This window comes from Choloepus didactylus, chromosome 5, assembly GCF_015220235.1.
Source record: "Choloepus didactylus isolate mChoDid1 chromosome 5, mChoDid1.pri, whole genome shotgun sequence".
Classification (NCBI taxonomy): domain Eukaryota; kingdom Metazoa; phylum Chordata; class Mammalia; order Pilosa; family Megalonychidae; genus Choloepus; species Choloepus didactylus.
In genome coordinates this window covers 6,803,866-6,820,250 of record NC_051311.1, presented here as the reverse complement: position 1 = coordinate 6,820,250, position 16,385 = coordinate 6,803,866, and the positions used below count along the sequence as shown (strand labels likewise).

Genomic DNA, 16,385 nt, shown 5'->3' with positions numbered 1-16,385 from the left:
TTCACTGCTTTCCTCTTAACCTTACCCCCACACCACAGAAACCGTATGACTGGTATCCCATTGACTCTAATACTATTAAGCAGCTTCGCAGGGCCGTCAAGGAGGACGGGTTGGGTAGCCCATACGCTTCCCAAATACTGCAGGATCTCGGCATGGACTTTTGCATCCCCCAAGACTGGGCCTCGCTTGCCCGTTCCATTCTTAACCCCGGCCAGTTTATTGATTGGCGTGCTCACTTCCAGGCAGAAGCAGCTAAGCAAAGTGAGCAAGACGCAGCCACTGGAGTCTATCATCCCCCCGAAGCCTATTTAGGCACGGGAGCATTTCTAAATGCGTCTGCTTATATTAATGTCCCTGCCACCTTCTGGACTATCCTCAGAGGCATCGCCTTACGCGCGTTTGCCAACTGCTCTGCCCGTCGACCTGACAGCTTTACCAAGCTCCTCCAGGAGCCAAACGAACCTTTCGCCACCTTCGTATCCAGAGTCGAAGAAACCTGCGCTAGAAAAGTTAGCAACCCCCAAGCCCAGCTAGCTCTCACCCGAGAACTCATTCTAGAAGGGGCTAACCCCCCCTGTAAGCAAGCCATTCTCCCCTTGAGGGAAAAAAGTCTAGATGACTGGGTTCTCGCCTGCAGCGCCTTTGACCCAGCTGCCGCGTCCCTAGCCCAGGCTGTCTCTGGCGCTGTCACTGCCGCCTTAGCCGCCACCACCGGTTGTTTTAAGTGCGGGCAGAGCGGTCATTTTGCACGGGAGTGCCCCAATGCAGAAATCAGCCGCCCGCCTTTCATGCAGCGCAATGGGCGCCCCCCTCCCACTCCCTGCCCACGCTGCCAGCGTGGCTATCACTGGGCGCGCGATTGCAAGAGCAGCCCCAGAGATCTTAGCAAGAATAGCTTAAAAAACCTCTGCTATCCTTGGTGCCCTGACGGCAGTCAGCGCCAGGGCACTGAGCAAGCTTTAAACTCCAAGCGGGGCAAGCCTCAGCCCCGCCCCTAAGAGGCAACGTGCCGGCCGGTTCTAATAAAGCTAATCACTTCACCGGCAGTAAAACGCTTCTCTGGACAGTCCCTATCACCCCAGAAAAGCCTACTCGTAAGTTAAGAATAGAGGGGCAATGGTACACGGGCACGCTCGATTCAGGGGCAGAGGTCTCTTGCATGCCCGCTCAGTATGCCACCATGTGCATGGTTCTCGATGGTCCCTCGGTAGTGGGAGCCACTGGTACCTCCACCTCTCTTCAGGCCATAAGGCCCATTAAGTGGGAGGATGAAGAGGGCCACTCAGGCACCTTCCGCCCGTTATTTCTACACACCATAGACCAAATTTTATGGGGCCGTGACATCCTCGCCGCCTCTGGGGCAGTGCTTACCACGCAGCCCCCCCAATAATGTGCGCCACTGCTCGTTTAACACCTCCAGCGCCCGTTCCTCTGCAGTGGGATACTGAGGAACCTATATGGGTGGAGCAGTGGCCCCTTCCCACGCATAAATTAGTAACACTCCAAGCCCTTGTCCAAGAATAATTGGACGCTGGCCACATAGAGCCTTCTACTAGTCCCTATAATTCGCCAGTGTTTGTTATTCATAAAAAAACCACAGGGAAATTTAGGCTCCTCAATGATCTGCGGGAAATCAATAAGCATATTCTTCCCATGGGTTCCCCGCAGCCTGGCCTCCCCCATCCGGTAGCCATCCCGGCCCACTATCATGTAACCACCTCAAGAACCCATTAACTGGGGTATCTATGGAGGCCATCACCAGATTGCACCTACAGGTACCTGCTCACATTTAAATCTCAGTGTGCAGCTCCCCAATGATCCCTCCTGGTTACTCAGTCGAACCTGGGGCTTCAGAATTTATTTGAAAGGAGTCGACCCAGGTTCCCTTATTCTCATAAAAAAGGAAGCAGCTCAACATTCATCTTCGGGCATTGGCCCCAATAAAGTCATTAACCCCCTTTTTCCACAGCTCTCCAGCTGCACCTCAGCTTCAACCAGCCGCACCTCAGCTCCAACCAGCCGCACCTCAGCTGCAAACAACGCATCGCCAACCCCACCACCCCAACCTTTTCTGCCCCCCTCTCGTTACTCCTCTCCCCTCCTCAGCCTTATCCAAGCGGCCTTCACCTCAGTAAATTCCTCCAACCCCAATCTTACCTCCTCTTGTTGGCTTTGCCTCTCCACTTCCTCCCCCCTGTATGAGCCAGTTGCCTCCAACCTCTCCTTTTCAGAAAACACAGAGGACAGCCCCTCGGAATGCAATTGGAATACCTCTGCCGTCCCCCTAACCTTTCATTCAGTCTCCTTTACAGGAAAGTGCATCCGCCCTCGCTCAAGTAACTCTCCCAGCCTCACTGCCTGTGCCAGCTACTCATCTCCCAGCAGCTCTACCAAATTTCTCATTCCTCATAACTCCTCCCAATGGCTCTGCTCCTCTACAGGGCTTACCCCCTGCCTTAACGTGCAAACCCTCAATACAACTAATGAAACTTGCCTCCTAATTGTCCTCATCCCTAGGGTCCTATACCACAGCGAGGAAGACTTCTTCCTCCGCCTGGAAACAACTGCAGCTTCTGCCCCACTGCAAAAGCGAGAGCCCATCACCGTCCTCACGATTGCCTCCCTCCTAGGTCTTGCAGGCGCTGGCACCGGAATCGCTGCATTAGCCAGTCAAGGCTCCGCCCTAACTCACCTCCGGGCAGCTGTTGACGAGGACATTCGTCACCTACAAGACGCTATTTCTCATTTTAAAAATTCTGTCAATTCCCTCTCTGAGGTCGTGCTCCAAAACCGCCGAGGTCTCGACCTTCTCCTCCTCAAAGAAGGAGGCCTCTGCGCCGCCCTAGGAGAAGAGTGCTGTGTATATGCCAATTCCACAGGTCTCGCCGAGGACAGCCTAAAAAAGGTCCGAGAGGGACTGGAACAACGCAAAAAAGACCGTGAAGCCACCAGCTATTGGTCCCACATCTTTACCCCCCTCCTCCCATACCTCCTCCCTCTCCTCGGCCCCCTACTAATGATTATTCTAGCTCTCACCTTAGGACCCTACATTATCTGCAGAATTGTCCAGCTTGTAAGGAAACAAACGGATGCTATTTTTTCCTCGTTCGTGCAAGTCCAGTACCAACGACTCGCCACCTCTCTACTCCGAGATGCTCCCTACTCCGAGATGACAACCAACCCTCCGCGACCTCACCGCCACCGGTCAACCCGCCGACCACGAGGCCCTTCTCGATCACCTGAACATCGCACCAACCTCGAGCTCCAGCTTCTCTGAACCTCCAACTTTAAACCCCCCACCCTCGTCCATCCCGCAAGCAGCAAGGCCCCTGTCGAGCGCCCGGGCGCCACACCAACGCCGAGCTCCAGCCTCGCTGAGCCACCGTCAACCCCTTTTCCCCTCCCCGACCTCCCCCTTCCCTCATCCCTTAGCGGACCTCTCCGGTAAGCTTCTTCCTTTAATTAGAAAAGAAGGGGGAAATGCGGGACACTGATTACGTGCCTTAACTTGGCGGGCCTGGGCTGGGGGACCGGATCCACCCCTGGGGAGGGTAGTGGGTACGGGTGAGTGCGCCCTCTATAGCCCCCCGGGCCTGGGAAAGTGAGGCCGGAGGCAGGCCCCATTTCCTCACCCAAAATATACCAAATGTTAGGAGAGGCTTGCCGGAGGGAACCGCCTTTTCCCCACCCCCTTATCTTGCCCGGACACTCCCCGTTGCCAGCGCAACTCCCATCACCACCGGTGCGCATACATTGTTGCCGGACACCGTTACGGGAGCAACTCCCGCCCCTTTTCAATCAACCTCCGCGCCCTCTCAGAACCAATCCAAGCCTTTAACCCTTGCAGCTACCCCGCCCTCTAAATGCCCGATATAAACTTGTACTCTCCCCTAATAAAGCTCTCTCTCTCTTGGTTTTCATCACCCTAAAAGAACCGTGTCCCGCCTGTTCCTTTCTCGCCGCCCCTCATACTTGCACGCCTCCCGCCGGGGACCTGGCCAAGTCCCCCGCCTCGCCCTCGCCTCCGGGAAAGAGCCCCCGCCGCCGGTACCCTCGGAGCAATCCTGGGAGCCTAGGATTTAGCAACCGGCCGCCACCCTCCCCCAGACGAATCAACTGCGACCGCAAGACTTCATGAATATGAAGATGTTAAAAGGCATGGTTTAGGCTCTCAAGCAGCTCACTACTTAGTAAGAAAGACAAATAAACTGATGCCAGTCAGTGCAGTTTATACAAGCGGGAACCAACTTCAGGCTTCATCTGGCAGATAAGGAGCCCTCATTTTAGGGAGAGTAATATGACCTGGTTTTTCCTTCCAAAAGGGCAACTCTGGGGCTTGATGAGGCTCTCCCAGGGCCATGAGGATCTTAAAGAGATCGAAGGCCTGAACCAGTCAACTACCAGGGGGAAATGAAGGGAAGAATGGATTTAAGAGATATTGAAGATACAGGTGGACAGGACTAAGAGCCGGAGTCAGTGTTGGGATAAGGGAGAGAGAGGGCTCTAGGACAGATCCCAGGCTTGGACAACTGTATGGGACAGAGGAGAGACTAATGCACATAGGGAGTGGAGGTGGGGTCGGGAGAGGTTTGGGAGTTGGGGAGAAGGGGGAGTTGAGCTGGGAACATACTGAGCCTGAGCTACTCACGGGGCAGCAGGTGCAGGAGCCAACTAAAAACTGCGGCTGGATTTTAGTGGGAGCTGAGACAGGCCAAGAGGTGGACAGAGAAGTCTGGGTGTTTGCAGGGGGAGAGGAGAAAGCGAGCAGGAATGAAAAGGAAGGAACTTGTCTGTGTAACAAGGTGACGTGGGTCCAATGGGAAAAGGCCATGATGGCTCCAGAATGTGCACGGAGATGGTTAAGACCAGATATCCCAGCACAACAAGCCGGGGCTGTCTGCAGATCAGCATTTGATAGCCACAAGCCAACAAGCTAACTGCCAACTCCGAAGGGCTACCCTCTCTGTTTCCCCCAACAAATGTAGGATTAAGAACCAGATGGAGCTGTTAGAAAACTGAAATAACAAAAAGAGCTGAGAAGAGTGGAAGAACCGAAGGTGGAAGCAGACGTGTACCTCGTGGGCGTGAGGGCCAGAGGGAAAGGAGGGCTTCCACAGACGGGTGACCGGTGGAGGCGGGCCATGTGGGCACTCTGCCCCAGTGGCCCAGGCGTCCCTTCTCAGGATGGCAGATTCTCCACCCCCCCGGGCCAGACTCCTGCCTCCAAGCCGCGAGAGGAAGACCGTCTCCCCTGTGAATGCCAGGAGATGCCGCGGGTGCCCGGGGGGCTGTGGAGCTGCGAGGTTCTTTTGGCACTGAAGTCAGACTGGGTCCCGGGCAAACCAGGGTCACAGGGAGTCTGCAACTGTGCGCCAGGCAGTAGCTGAAAGAGCCAACGGCGGATACGAAGCAACTTGTGGATGAGAGTCCAGGCAGGTGGAGAGAGAGACCCTGTGGCCATCGCCTTTACTCCCAGCTCCTGGACCTCTGGGGGCTGGCCGCGTTTCCTGCACTGGATTCAGGGGGTTCCTTCAGATCCTCGCAGGGGTTGAATGGATTTTGGCTCCTGGCAGCTATGTTTAGTACAACAGTAACAATCATAGCCAATATTTGTTGAGTGTTTACCATGTGCCGGGCACTGCTCTAAGCATGTTCTGTGCATTAACAACAAATCCTTACAACAACCCCATGGTGTGGAGCCTATTTTTATTTCCATTTTACTGATGAGGTAAATGAGGCAAAGGAAGGGAAAGTGACTTGCTCAAGACACAGGATTTATCAGTGTGTTGAAAAGAAGCAATCTTGTCCTGCCGAAGTTCAGAATTCTCTGCTCCTGAATAAACACTGAATGCTCATGTAGGCCAGCCTGAGCTGTGCTAATCCTGTCTTCAGGGACCCTGAGTTTTTATCCAGATACAGAAGAAGAAATTCTCTCTGGATAAATTTTAAAGAGACAGCGAGACACAAAAATAAAGTTACTTCGTAATTGCATCTCACGATTCCAAAGTAAAAACTTCCTTCATAGTTAAAAGCCACCTCTCCTCCCCCTCCCTGTCACCAATCTTCCTGGGTAAATGGAAATAACGGAGTAGGGTTAGGAGGAGAACACAATACCCGTTTCCCTACCTTGATCCTTTTTCTTTCGTGGCACTTTTGCTAAGAACAGTATTTCGTCCAGAAGTAGGTTCTGATTTCTCTTCGGTGGGAGATGCAAATCCAGCACTAAAATGATAAGCACTTTTTCTCATTTCGAAATAAAGCACAATCAATTTCAATCATATGGAAAATAACCATACAGTATATTTGCGAGGTATGCTATCATTTATAAGGCATGTCTGCTTCCATCATGTGCTTTGATTCCTTCCTTGACACAGGGACAAGGGGCATTACGGCACTGACAGAGACACACACATACACACACACACACACACACCGTCTCAAGGTCTCCCTGGGCCCCCAGCAGACAAGGTGAGCCCAGGTTCCCGGCTCCTTTCCCATAAAAGAATAAAACGTAGCTTGCCCAAATCTAAAATCTAAAAATTGGATACTTCCAAATTAAGGGGAGAATTATTTGAGTATAGATAAATCTGAATTTTCTCACTTGGCTTTTTCTCTACTCATTCTTCTTAAGGAAGATGAAGAAGAAATACTTCGTCCATAACCAGTATCTGATGATCTATCTTCCATGGAAGGTGGTGGAGAGCTAAAATTGTACATGTTTGGAAAACGTACAAATTAAAACAACTTATTTTTCCATATTGGCTTTGTCTCAGAAAGCAGATTTTTTTTTTTCTGAAAATCATATTGTTGAAGCTCACTTTTAAGTGATGTGCTATTTTAAAGGCATAAAAGAGAGGTGAATGTAAGATAGAAAGGTTATTCTAAAGCTTTTCATGAGCTAGAACAGGAAATACTTTTATAAAATATATCATAAATATAAATTATATAGGTGTATAGATATATACATGACCATTGCACAGAAGAAAGCAGAAGCTTTAATCATTAGCAGTGCTAGTCCAGCACAAGTGCTGTGCACTCGTAAACATAACTCATCTTGGTTTGCTCCTTTTTATGCTCTCCTCTATTACTCCCCATGGCCTCAAAGGTAAGAGGTCCTTTGGAAATGCATTTGGAACTGACTAGTAACATGGAGTCGGAGGAAAAGGGCAGAGCAGATGCTGAATCTGTAGAGGGGTTGTTCTGTTGTCTTTACTGGGTCCAGGCTATGAGCTTGTGGACCAGTGTTTATTTTCACGGCGGCACTACCTGCAGGGGAAAAGGAGAGCTACCGCACTGGGGAAATTGACACGTTCACACGTTGATGGGCAAACAATAAAATATGTGCTCCCCTGCTCCCCTCCAGGACTCACACGTCACATTTACTGTTAATTAAGAGTACTGCACGTAGATCACTTGGTTCTTGTAAGGAGAGCTCCTTCAAAGGCAAAAGTTTGGTGCCGGGATTAATCTGTAAGATAATTTAAGGAACTGAAAATAATAGCCGTATGGGTTGTATTTTTTCAGTGAATGATAGAATACATCTTAGCCATTGGAGATGCTGAATCTATATAATACGTATATACACATGGGGGGATGGAGGATGACCGACTGTGGGCTGGAAGGTTAGAAATAGGAAGCTGAAGGTCCACACGTGCCATCGAGCTGCTGGACGCTCTCATCCTCGCTCAGGGTCTCCTTCCCTGTGCCCAGAAGCTCCGCTGCTTTACACTCGGCAGCTTCACGCCATAGTTATCAGCCTGACTCCTGACAGCATTTGAGTTTGTAAATCCATCTATACGTGTAAGGGAAAATCTACTGTCTGTAAGAATGAGTGATACTAAGACAGTTTACTATGTGCTCCCACCCTCCCCCCAATTTCTTCCTTTTGTAGTTTCTGCCTGATCTCCAGAACTCTGAGCAGCCCTTGGTTTTCTGACATCTGCTTCCTAGTATTGCCTAAAATAGGATTTGTGGGTTTCTCCCCCCCGCCATTCTCCTCATTGCTTTCAGATAATTTCCAGAAGTGGAAATGTTAATTTATGCAGCAATGTTCAAAAAGTCCTCTAGACTTTAATTTTTAGCTCTCCATTTCTATTAACATTAACACCCCACTCCACTATATGTTGTTTAAAAATCATAAATGCAGTTAAGCAAAATAACATTCTTCTCCATTACATTTTTAAATCCAGTATTATAATTTAACTTCAATTGGACATAGTTAATAAAATGAAGAACATTTCTATTTGTAACCTTATCACTAACACTAAGCCTTAGAAGTAATAGAACCCCAAACTAAAAACATTCCTTCTTTCATATCTTATCTGAAATTTGAGGCTAGGATTAGCAAGCAGATTTACATACAATGATTCAGAAATTGTAGAAAAGGGTACAAAAATGAAAAATCATATAGCTAGACGAAGTTAAGGATAAAGTGCTGATTTCCAAATTTCTGTCCATAAAAATATAAATTAAGTGGTTATGAAGTTGCAGTCTAATGGCATTGTGATTAAAGAAAAAAAAACTACCATCATACATACTAAAATACAAATAAGTGCTGCCACTTACCCGGCCATAATCATAGAATCCATCAGTAATTATGTTACTTGATGACAAATAGCCAGTCTGGCTGTATTTCAGGGAGAGATTGCTGTTGAGAAGTTTGTTGTAAGCTGCCTCACTGTATTTATTTTTTCGACTTACTGATAAATTAATTTCCTCAAGGATGTCCAAAGCCCTGTCAACAAGACCAAAGAGCCCTGTTAGCTTTATAAGCAATCCAACAGGAAGCTCACATTTATAGCCCCCCTAACAATCTGGAGTGAAGAATTGCGATGGAAAGCTTCAAGCCTCGCCTGCCCTTTTGGGCAACAGAATACCGACAGAATTCTGATGACAAACCAGCCCCTTTTCAGGACGTATGTCAGGTAGTATCTCAGATGCCAACAGTTGAAAAGATGAAATAGAAGTTCAGAAAAAGAAAAGTTGTTTGTTCATTTAAAGCAGAATTAGTCATGGTCCCCAATGTTGTTGGCTAAACAGACAATATACACGAAGAACAGACATGGTTTCAAGTGAACGCAGTGGGGGTGGCTCCAGCGGGGTTCCAGTGGAAGGGTTTGGGGTGGGTGGGGAGGAAAAAGGGGGATGGCAGCCAGAACATGCCCATTTCACTTGGGAGACCAATAGGCTGTGTTTGGCAGTGGCAGAGGAGAGCGAACGAGAAGCAGTTCTCAAGATGAGAAAGAGGAAGAAGTGTGGAAGATGATCTTTGCCAAGGAGGCAGGAGGGATGGGGGAGATGGGAGGGTGCGGAGGGCAGCCGGGAGGCCGTGCCCGTCATCTCTGCCAGAACCCAGGGCGGGCACCGCTCACCCGAGGCGGCACAGCTCCACTGCCACGAGCTCGTCACTGGCACAGACCATCACAGCCCAGCTGGCGTGCCTCTGGACGTCATCGTTCTTCGAGTGCAGGAGGTCCACCAGGGGCTCCAGGCCGCCTGCAGCTCTTAGCTGGAAGCAGAAGACAGGACAGTTGCACCAAGAGTATAGGGTACAGGCATTTATGCTTACAAACCTCTCCTTCTTGGATTGCAGAAGGTTTGAACTATGCATTAACAAAATTTTAGAATATGCCTATATATATTTGTTAAATTCAGGATTAAAAACCCCATCTATTGCAGACCCTTATGGCCAGCAGCCCAGTTGCAAGCTCGAGTGTTTGTAAAGTGCTTAGCAAGGTGCCTGGCTCTTAGCAAGGGCTGGGTGATGGTGAGCTGTTGTGACTATTTGCACTGGGGACAGAGGCACAAACCCAAGGGCACCTGGGTGGGTGCCGTGGTGACAGGTAAATATGAGTAAGGTGAGAGAGAAAAGGATGCTTGTAGGTTTATATCAAACGTTTATGATGATTTAATCAGATCAAGCACAAGTGCTAAAAATACTTTTATATGATGGACTTTAAAAAATGCAATTCTGCATTTCAAGATTATAAACTGTAAGACAAACACAAAACGTGTATACAACCCACGTGTATAATTTAAAGACACCTACTCAAGGCCAGAGCTCTTCTCAGTCACACCCACCTCCTTCTACCCCACCCAAGGGACCACTCCCCCGAATTGGGGGTTAACCCTTCTCTCACTGTTCCTGATGGTTTAACACACTATTCCCTTTGCCTGTGTTTGAATGTCATAAAAATGGAATCCTATCATCTGCATTTTTCTGTGCCCTCAGAAAACTACAGCTCAGCTTTATGCCTTCCAGGTCTATGTCCACATGTGTAGCTGCAGTTGAGTCATTTTCACCGATGTGAGATTCGATTTTATGAATATACCCCAATCGATTTATCCACTCTTACCAGTTGGACAATGGGTTTGATTCCCGTTGTTTCTCTGTTATATCCCTAGAGATGCAACCGCCCGGGTACCCACATGTTGCAAGATGCTGCACGGGTTCGGAGAACGACCCAGGACAGCGGCGCTGCTCACCTCCGCGCGCGCGCCCACGTCGCAGGCGGTGGCAGCCACGGCGAGTGCAGCGCGGCCCTGCACGGCGGCGTTGGCGGAGCGCAGCAGCCCGATGACGGCGCGCAGCAGGTCGTGGCTCTGCAGGCTCCCGCGCAGTGGCTCCTGCAGGGCCAGGTTGGTGAGCACCGTGGCCGCGTTCGCCACGGCTCCGTCTCGTTTGCTGGACAGGGTGTTTATCAGCGGACCGATGCCGTCCGCCTCGGCGGTGGCCCTGGGTACACCAAGGAGCGACCAAGGCCATCAGTCTGGGGTCAGGAAAGTGCCTTTGGAGCACACAGTTAGGCTTATAAGATAAATGGACACATAAATGAGATTGTAGGAATAGATTCATTTGCAACGTGATGAACACACAATTGAGGCGCCTGGGATTTAAACCGGAATCTGGGGGAATTTTCAGGTGTGAATGAATTTGGATAATCCTTTTCCTCCTTCTACAGTTTGGGTTGTAGAAAATTTTAGGACTACCTCTTAGAATACCTACTACAGCTGTTGTTTTTGTTTGTTTGTTTTAAATTCAGTGATATTTATAAGGCCAGGAAATTCTATTCAAAATTTCCTAACCAGTAGGAAAATATCTTAACTAGGTGGAATGACTGAACATGGGAACCTTTGATTTAAGTTCAGATTCTTTAGCCCATCTCCCCCTTTTCAATTAGGTTGTTAATTGTAGGCAGAGGTTAATGTGCTAGAAACCAGCAACTCATTCTGCATTGAAATGCGGCTTTTACAAATCAAACATCAAAGATCAAAGTCACGATTATTGATATAGATAATTTTAGTAATGTAGGCATATTCAGTTGTTAAATTTCCTATTTCTAATATAATAAGACTACAGTAATACATTAATATACTCATTTTTTCAGCATCGGAAAGCCTAATCTCCCTTTAAGAACACCGTACTTTCTATAGCCCTTGCTTTATAATCACAAAAGCTCATCAAATAGTAAAAATAAAAATGAGATCAGTTTAATGAGTGAGAGACAATTTAACAAAGTTCCTTACTGTGTGGCGTTGCTTCAAATAAGAGATGTTCTAAGCAATACAATATACTGAGCATCTTGATTGGAAAGGAAGACCCAAAATTATGCATTAAAAATCCATTTAAATCATTGTTTACAGACATAAACATGGTGCTGAAGATGTATTTGAGACTCCAATAAAATGAGCACGACTTGTGTGTATTTGATGTATTTTTGCATTTAGGATCATATAAATAACCAATATTGAAAAGAATAAAACTGATTGTGATTTAACCTCTTGCCCTGTACACTGTCACTTAAATGTGCTGTGAAGGGGCATGGACACTCTCAAGAATAGAAGCTACGACGTTTATCCATCAAAGAGCCGACCCCCGTTAACATTTCAGTAAGGATTTGGGTGGCCCTCCATTAAAGGTGTCTGTGATTGTGGCCCCCACTGGAGCTCCGAATGAGCCTGAGCAGCAGGGATTGTGCAGGTACAAAACAACGAGGACACCCCGAGAACGCAGGGCTCGGCTGCAGTTCACCTGGAAGGGCCCCCTCTCGCCCCTGGCTGCTAGAAATCAGTCCATAAAGCACACCGCACCACATCAAGGCAAAGCCAGCGCCTGGGTCCTTTTCTACACCACCCCCCCCATTCCTGGGCATGCTGGGTGTGCTGCCTCCTGTTTTCTCTCTGGGAAGGTGTCCCCTGAAATCAAAATTTGGTTAGATGACATGTAACTAGCATTTACTTATATAAAAATGTCCAGAGGAAGGCCCTGCATCTCACTGTAGGACACTCACTGAATTTCCTTTTCTAAGGAAGAAAAACAAACACTGTTACACTCACTACAGTGATACCTATTATTCATTGACATGGTGGCCATTTAGTTTTATGAATAAGGGAAAACTTGGATGCTCTAATAGATTGTTTGATCAGAAACTTTTCATATTTTACTTAGTTTAAACACTGAACTTCAAAAAAAAAACTGCAAGGATTTTTAAATATCCGTATTTTGTAATTAGTTAGTGTATACTTAAATCTTTTTAAAAATCATCTTTTTCCCTTGGAGATAGTTTTCAGTTCCTTAAATCAAATACTTTGCTGTTATATTTAAATATATAATTGCATATATATAGTTTATATTATATTCACAATTCCCTTGTCACTTGGTGGTTTTTCCTTCGGCAAAATTTAACATTTAAAACTCCTTGGGGAGTAAAGAAGGCCCACGTGCGTCAGCATATCCGTGATAGAAGCCAGAAGGATTGTAAGTCAATGCCATACTACTATATCCTCAAAGGCTTTGATTTTTGTGTATATCAGGGAGTTTTTGAAAAGTTCAACTGAATCCACAGGAGCACACACCCCTGCTTTAGCCTCTCTCCTTTATAAGAAAACTAGGGCCATAGAGATAATGAATTCACACTGGGCAGCCGGCGCCCAGCCTTCCTGCTTCGGTTTTGCTTCCTCCTTTTCCCATGAACATCGCGTTTTGCCTGGGTTCATCTGTATCTCTACTTTCTGCTCTTTTCTTCACTCTTTATGGAGGCAGTAAAGGGAAGTCCATAAAAACCTGGCTGTTCAAAAAAACAAGGATTCGAAAAGGCGGGGCAAGATGGCAGACTGGTGAGCTGTATGTTTTAGTTACTCCTCCAGGAAAGTAGGTAGAAAGCCAGGAACTGCGTGGACTGGACACCACAGAGCAGTCTGACTTTGGGCATACTTCATACAACACTCATGAAAACGTGGAACTGCTGAGATCAGCGAAATCTGTAAGTTTTTGCGGCCAGGGGACCCGCGCCCCTCCCTGCCAGGCTCAGTCCCGGGGGAGGAGGGGCTGTCAGCTCCGGGAAGGAGAAGGGAGAACTGCAGTGGCAGCCCTTATCAGAATCTCATTCTACTGATCCAAACTCCAACCATAGATAGACTGAGACCAGACACCAGAGAATCTGAGAGCAGCCAGCCCAGCAGAGAGGAGACAGGCATAGAAAAAAAAAAACAACACGAAAAACTCCAAAATAAAAGCAGAGGATTTTTGGAGTTCTGGTGAACACAGAAAGGGGAAGGGCGGAGCTCAGGCCTTGAGGCGCATATGCAAATCCCAAAGAAAAGCTGATCTCTCTGCCCTGTGGACCTTTCCTTAATGGCCCTGGTTGCTTTGTCTATTAGCATTTCAATAACCCATTAGATCTCTGAGGAGGGCCCTTTTTTTTTAATCCTTTTTTCTTTTTCAAAAACAATTACTCTAAGAAGCCCAATACAGAAAGCTTCAAAGACGTTCAATTTGGGCATGTCAAGTCAAGAGCAGAACTAAGAGAGCTCTGAGACAAAAGGCAATAATCCAGTGGCTGAGAAAATTCACTAAACACCACAACTTCCCAAGAAAAGGGGGGTGTCCACTCACAGCCACCATCCTGGTGGACAGGAAACACTCCTGCCCATCGCCAGCCCCATAGCCCAGAGCTGCCCCAGACAACCCAGTGTGACGGAAGTGCTTCAAATAACAGGCACACACCACAAAACTGGGCGTGGACATTAGCCTTCCCTGCAACCTCAGCTGATTGTCCCAGAGTTGGGAAGGTGGAGCAGTGTGAATTAACAAAGCCCCACTCACCCATCATTTGAGCAGACTGGGAGCCTCCCTACACAGCCCAGCAGCCCAGAACTGCCCTGGGGGGACGGCACTCACCTGTGACATAGCACAGTCATCCCTCAACAGAGGACTCGGGGTGCACGGCCTGGAAGAGGGGCCCACTTGCAAGTCTCAGGAGCCATACGCCAATACCAAGGACTTGTGGGTCAGCGGCAGAGACAAACTGTGGCAGGACTGAACTGAAGGATTAGACTATTGCAGCAGCTTTAAAACTCTAGGATCACCACGGAGATTTGATTGTTAGGGCCACCCCACCTCCCCGACTGCCCAGAAACACACCCCACATACAGGGCAGGCAACACCAACTACACACACAAGCTTGGTACACCAATTGGGCCCCACAAGACTCACTCCCCCACTCACCAAAAAGGCTAAGCAGGGGAGAACTGGCTTGTGGAGAACAGGTGGCTCGTGGACGCCACCTGCTGGTTAGTTAGAGAAAGTGTACTCCACGAAGCTGTAGAACTGATAAATTAGAGATAAGGACTTCAATAGGTCTACAAACCCTAAAAGAACCCTATCAAGTTCAGCAAATGCCACGAGGCCAAAAACAACAGAAAATTATAAAGCATATGAAAAAACCAGACGATATGGATAACCCAAGCCCAAGCACCCAAATCAAAAGACCAGAAGAGACACAGCACCTAGAGCAGCTACTCAAAGAACTAAAGATGAACAATGAGACCGTAGTATGGGATATAAAGGAAATCAAGAAGACTCTAGAAGAGCATAAAGAAGACATTGCAAGACTAAATAAAAAAATGGATGATCTTATGGAAATTAAAGAAACTGTTGACCAAATTAAAAAGACTCTGGACACTCATAGTACAAGACTAGAGGAAGCTGAACAACGAATCAGTGACCTGGAAGATGACAGAATGGAAAATGAAAGCATAAAAGAAAGAATGGGGAAAAAAATTGAAAAAATCGAAATGGACCTCAGGGATATGATAGATAATATGAAACGTCCAAATATAAGACTCATTGGTGTCCCAGAAGGGGAAGAAAAGGGTAAAGGTCTAGGAAGAGTATTCAAAGAAATTGTTGGGGAAAACTTCCCAAATCTTCTAAACAACATAAATACACAAATCATAAATGCTCAGCGAACTCCAAATAGAATAAATCCAAATAAACCCACTCCGAGACATATACTGATCACACTGTCAAACACAGAAGAGAAGGAGCAAGTTCTGAAAGCAGCAAGAGAAAAGCAATTCACCACATACAAAGGAAACAGCATAAGACTAAGTAGTGACTACTCAGCAGCCACCATGGAGGCAAGAAGGCAGTGGCACGATATATTTAAAATTCTGAGTGAGAAAAATTTCCAGCCAACAATACTTTATCCAGCAAAGCTCTCCTTCAAATTTGAGGGAGAGCTTAAATTTTTCACAGACAAAGAAATGCTGAGAGAATTTGCTAACAAGACACCTGCCCTACTGGAGATACTCAAGGGAGCCCTACAGACAGAGAAACAAAGACAGGACAGAGAGACTTGGAGAAAGGTTCAGTACTAAAGAGATTCGGTATGGGTACAATATAGGATATTAATAGAGAGAGGGAAAAATATGGCAAACATAAACCAAAGGATAAGATGGCCGATTCAAGAAATGCCTTCACAGTTATAACGTTGAATGTAAATGGATTAAACTCACCAATTAAAAGATATAGATTCTCAGAATGGATCAAAAAAAATGAACCATCAATATGTTGCATACAAGAGACTCATCTTAGACACAGGGACACAAAGAAACTGAAAGTGAAAGGATGGAAAAAAATATTTCATGCAAGCTATAGCCAAAAGAAAGCAGGTGTAGCAATATTAATCTCAGATAAAATAGACTTCAAATGCAGGGATGTTTTGAGAGACAAAGAAGGCCACTACATACTAATAAAAGGGGCAATTCAGCAAGAAGAAATAACAATCGTAAATGTCTATGCACCCAATCAAGGTGCCACAAAATACATGAGAGAAACACTGGCAAAACTAAAGGAAGCAATTGATGTTTCCACAATAATTGTGGGAGACTTCAACACATCACTCTCTCCTATAGATAGATCAACCAGACAGAGGACCAATAAGGAAATTGAAAACCTAAACAATCTGATAAATGAATTAGATTTAACAGACATATACAGGACATTACATCCCAAGTCACCAGGATACACATACTTTTCTAGTGCTCATGGAACTTTCTCCAGAATAGATCATATGCTGGGACATAAAACAAGCCTCAATAAA

The 16,385-nt window shown here is 46.9% G+C and overlaps 1 protein-coding gene across 7 annotated transcripts in view; it reads right to left on the bottom strand.

The window, feature by feature from the left end:
- Positions 1-16,385, bottom strand: part of ARMC3 (armadillo repeat containing 3) — a 118,608-nt gene that overhangs the window by 28,753 nt on the left and 73,470 nt on the right. For 5 of the 7 annotated variants that reach the window (XM_037837840.1, XM_037837839.1, XM_037837841.1 and 2 more), the window contains 6 exons: positions 10,486-10,735; positions 9,372-9,508; positions 8,566-8,734; positions 7,371-7,468; positions 6,602-6,703; positions 6,127-6,222 (listed from right to left, as the gene is read on the bottom strand). In XM_037837840.1, coding sequence (XP_037693768.1) covers positions 6,127-6,222; positions 6,602-6,703; positions 7,371-7,468; positions 8,566-8,734; positions 9,372-9,508; positions 10,486-10,735 — 852 coding nt within the window. Of the gene's footprint in view, positions 1-5,674; positions 5,935-6,126; positions 6,223-6,601; positions 6,704-7,370; positions 7,469-8,565; positions 8,735-9,371; positions 9,509-10,485; positions 10,736-16,385 lie in introns of those variants that run through there. The other 2 variants (XM_037837844.1, XR_005217194.1) reach the window with 2 other exon arrangements.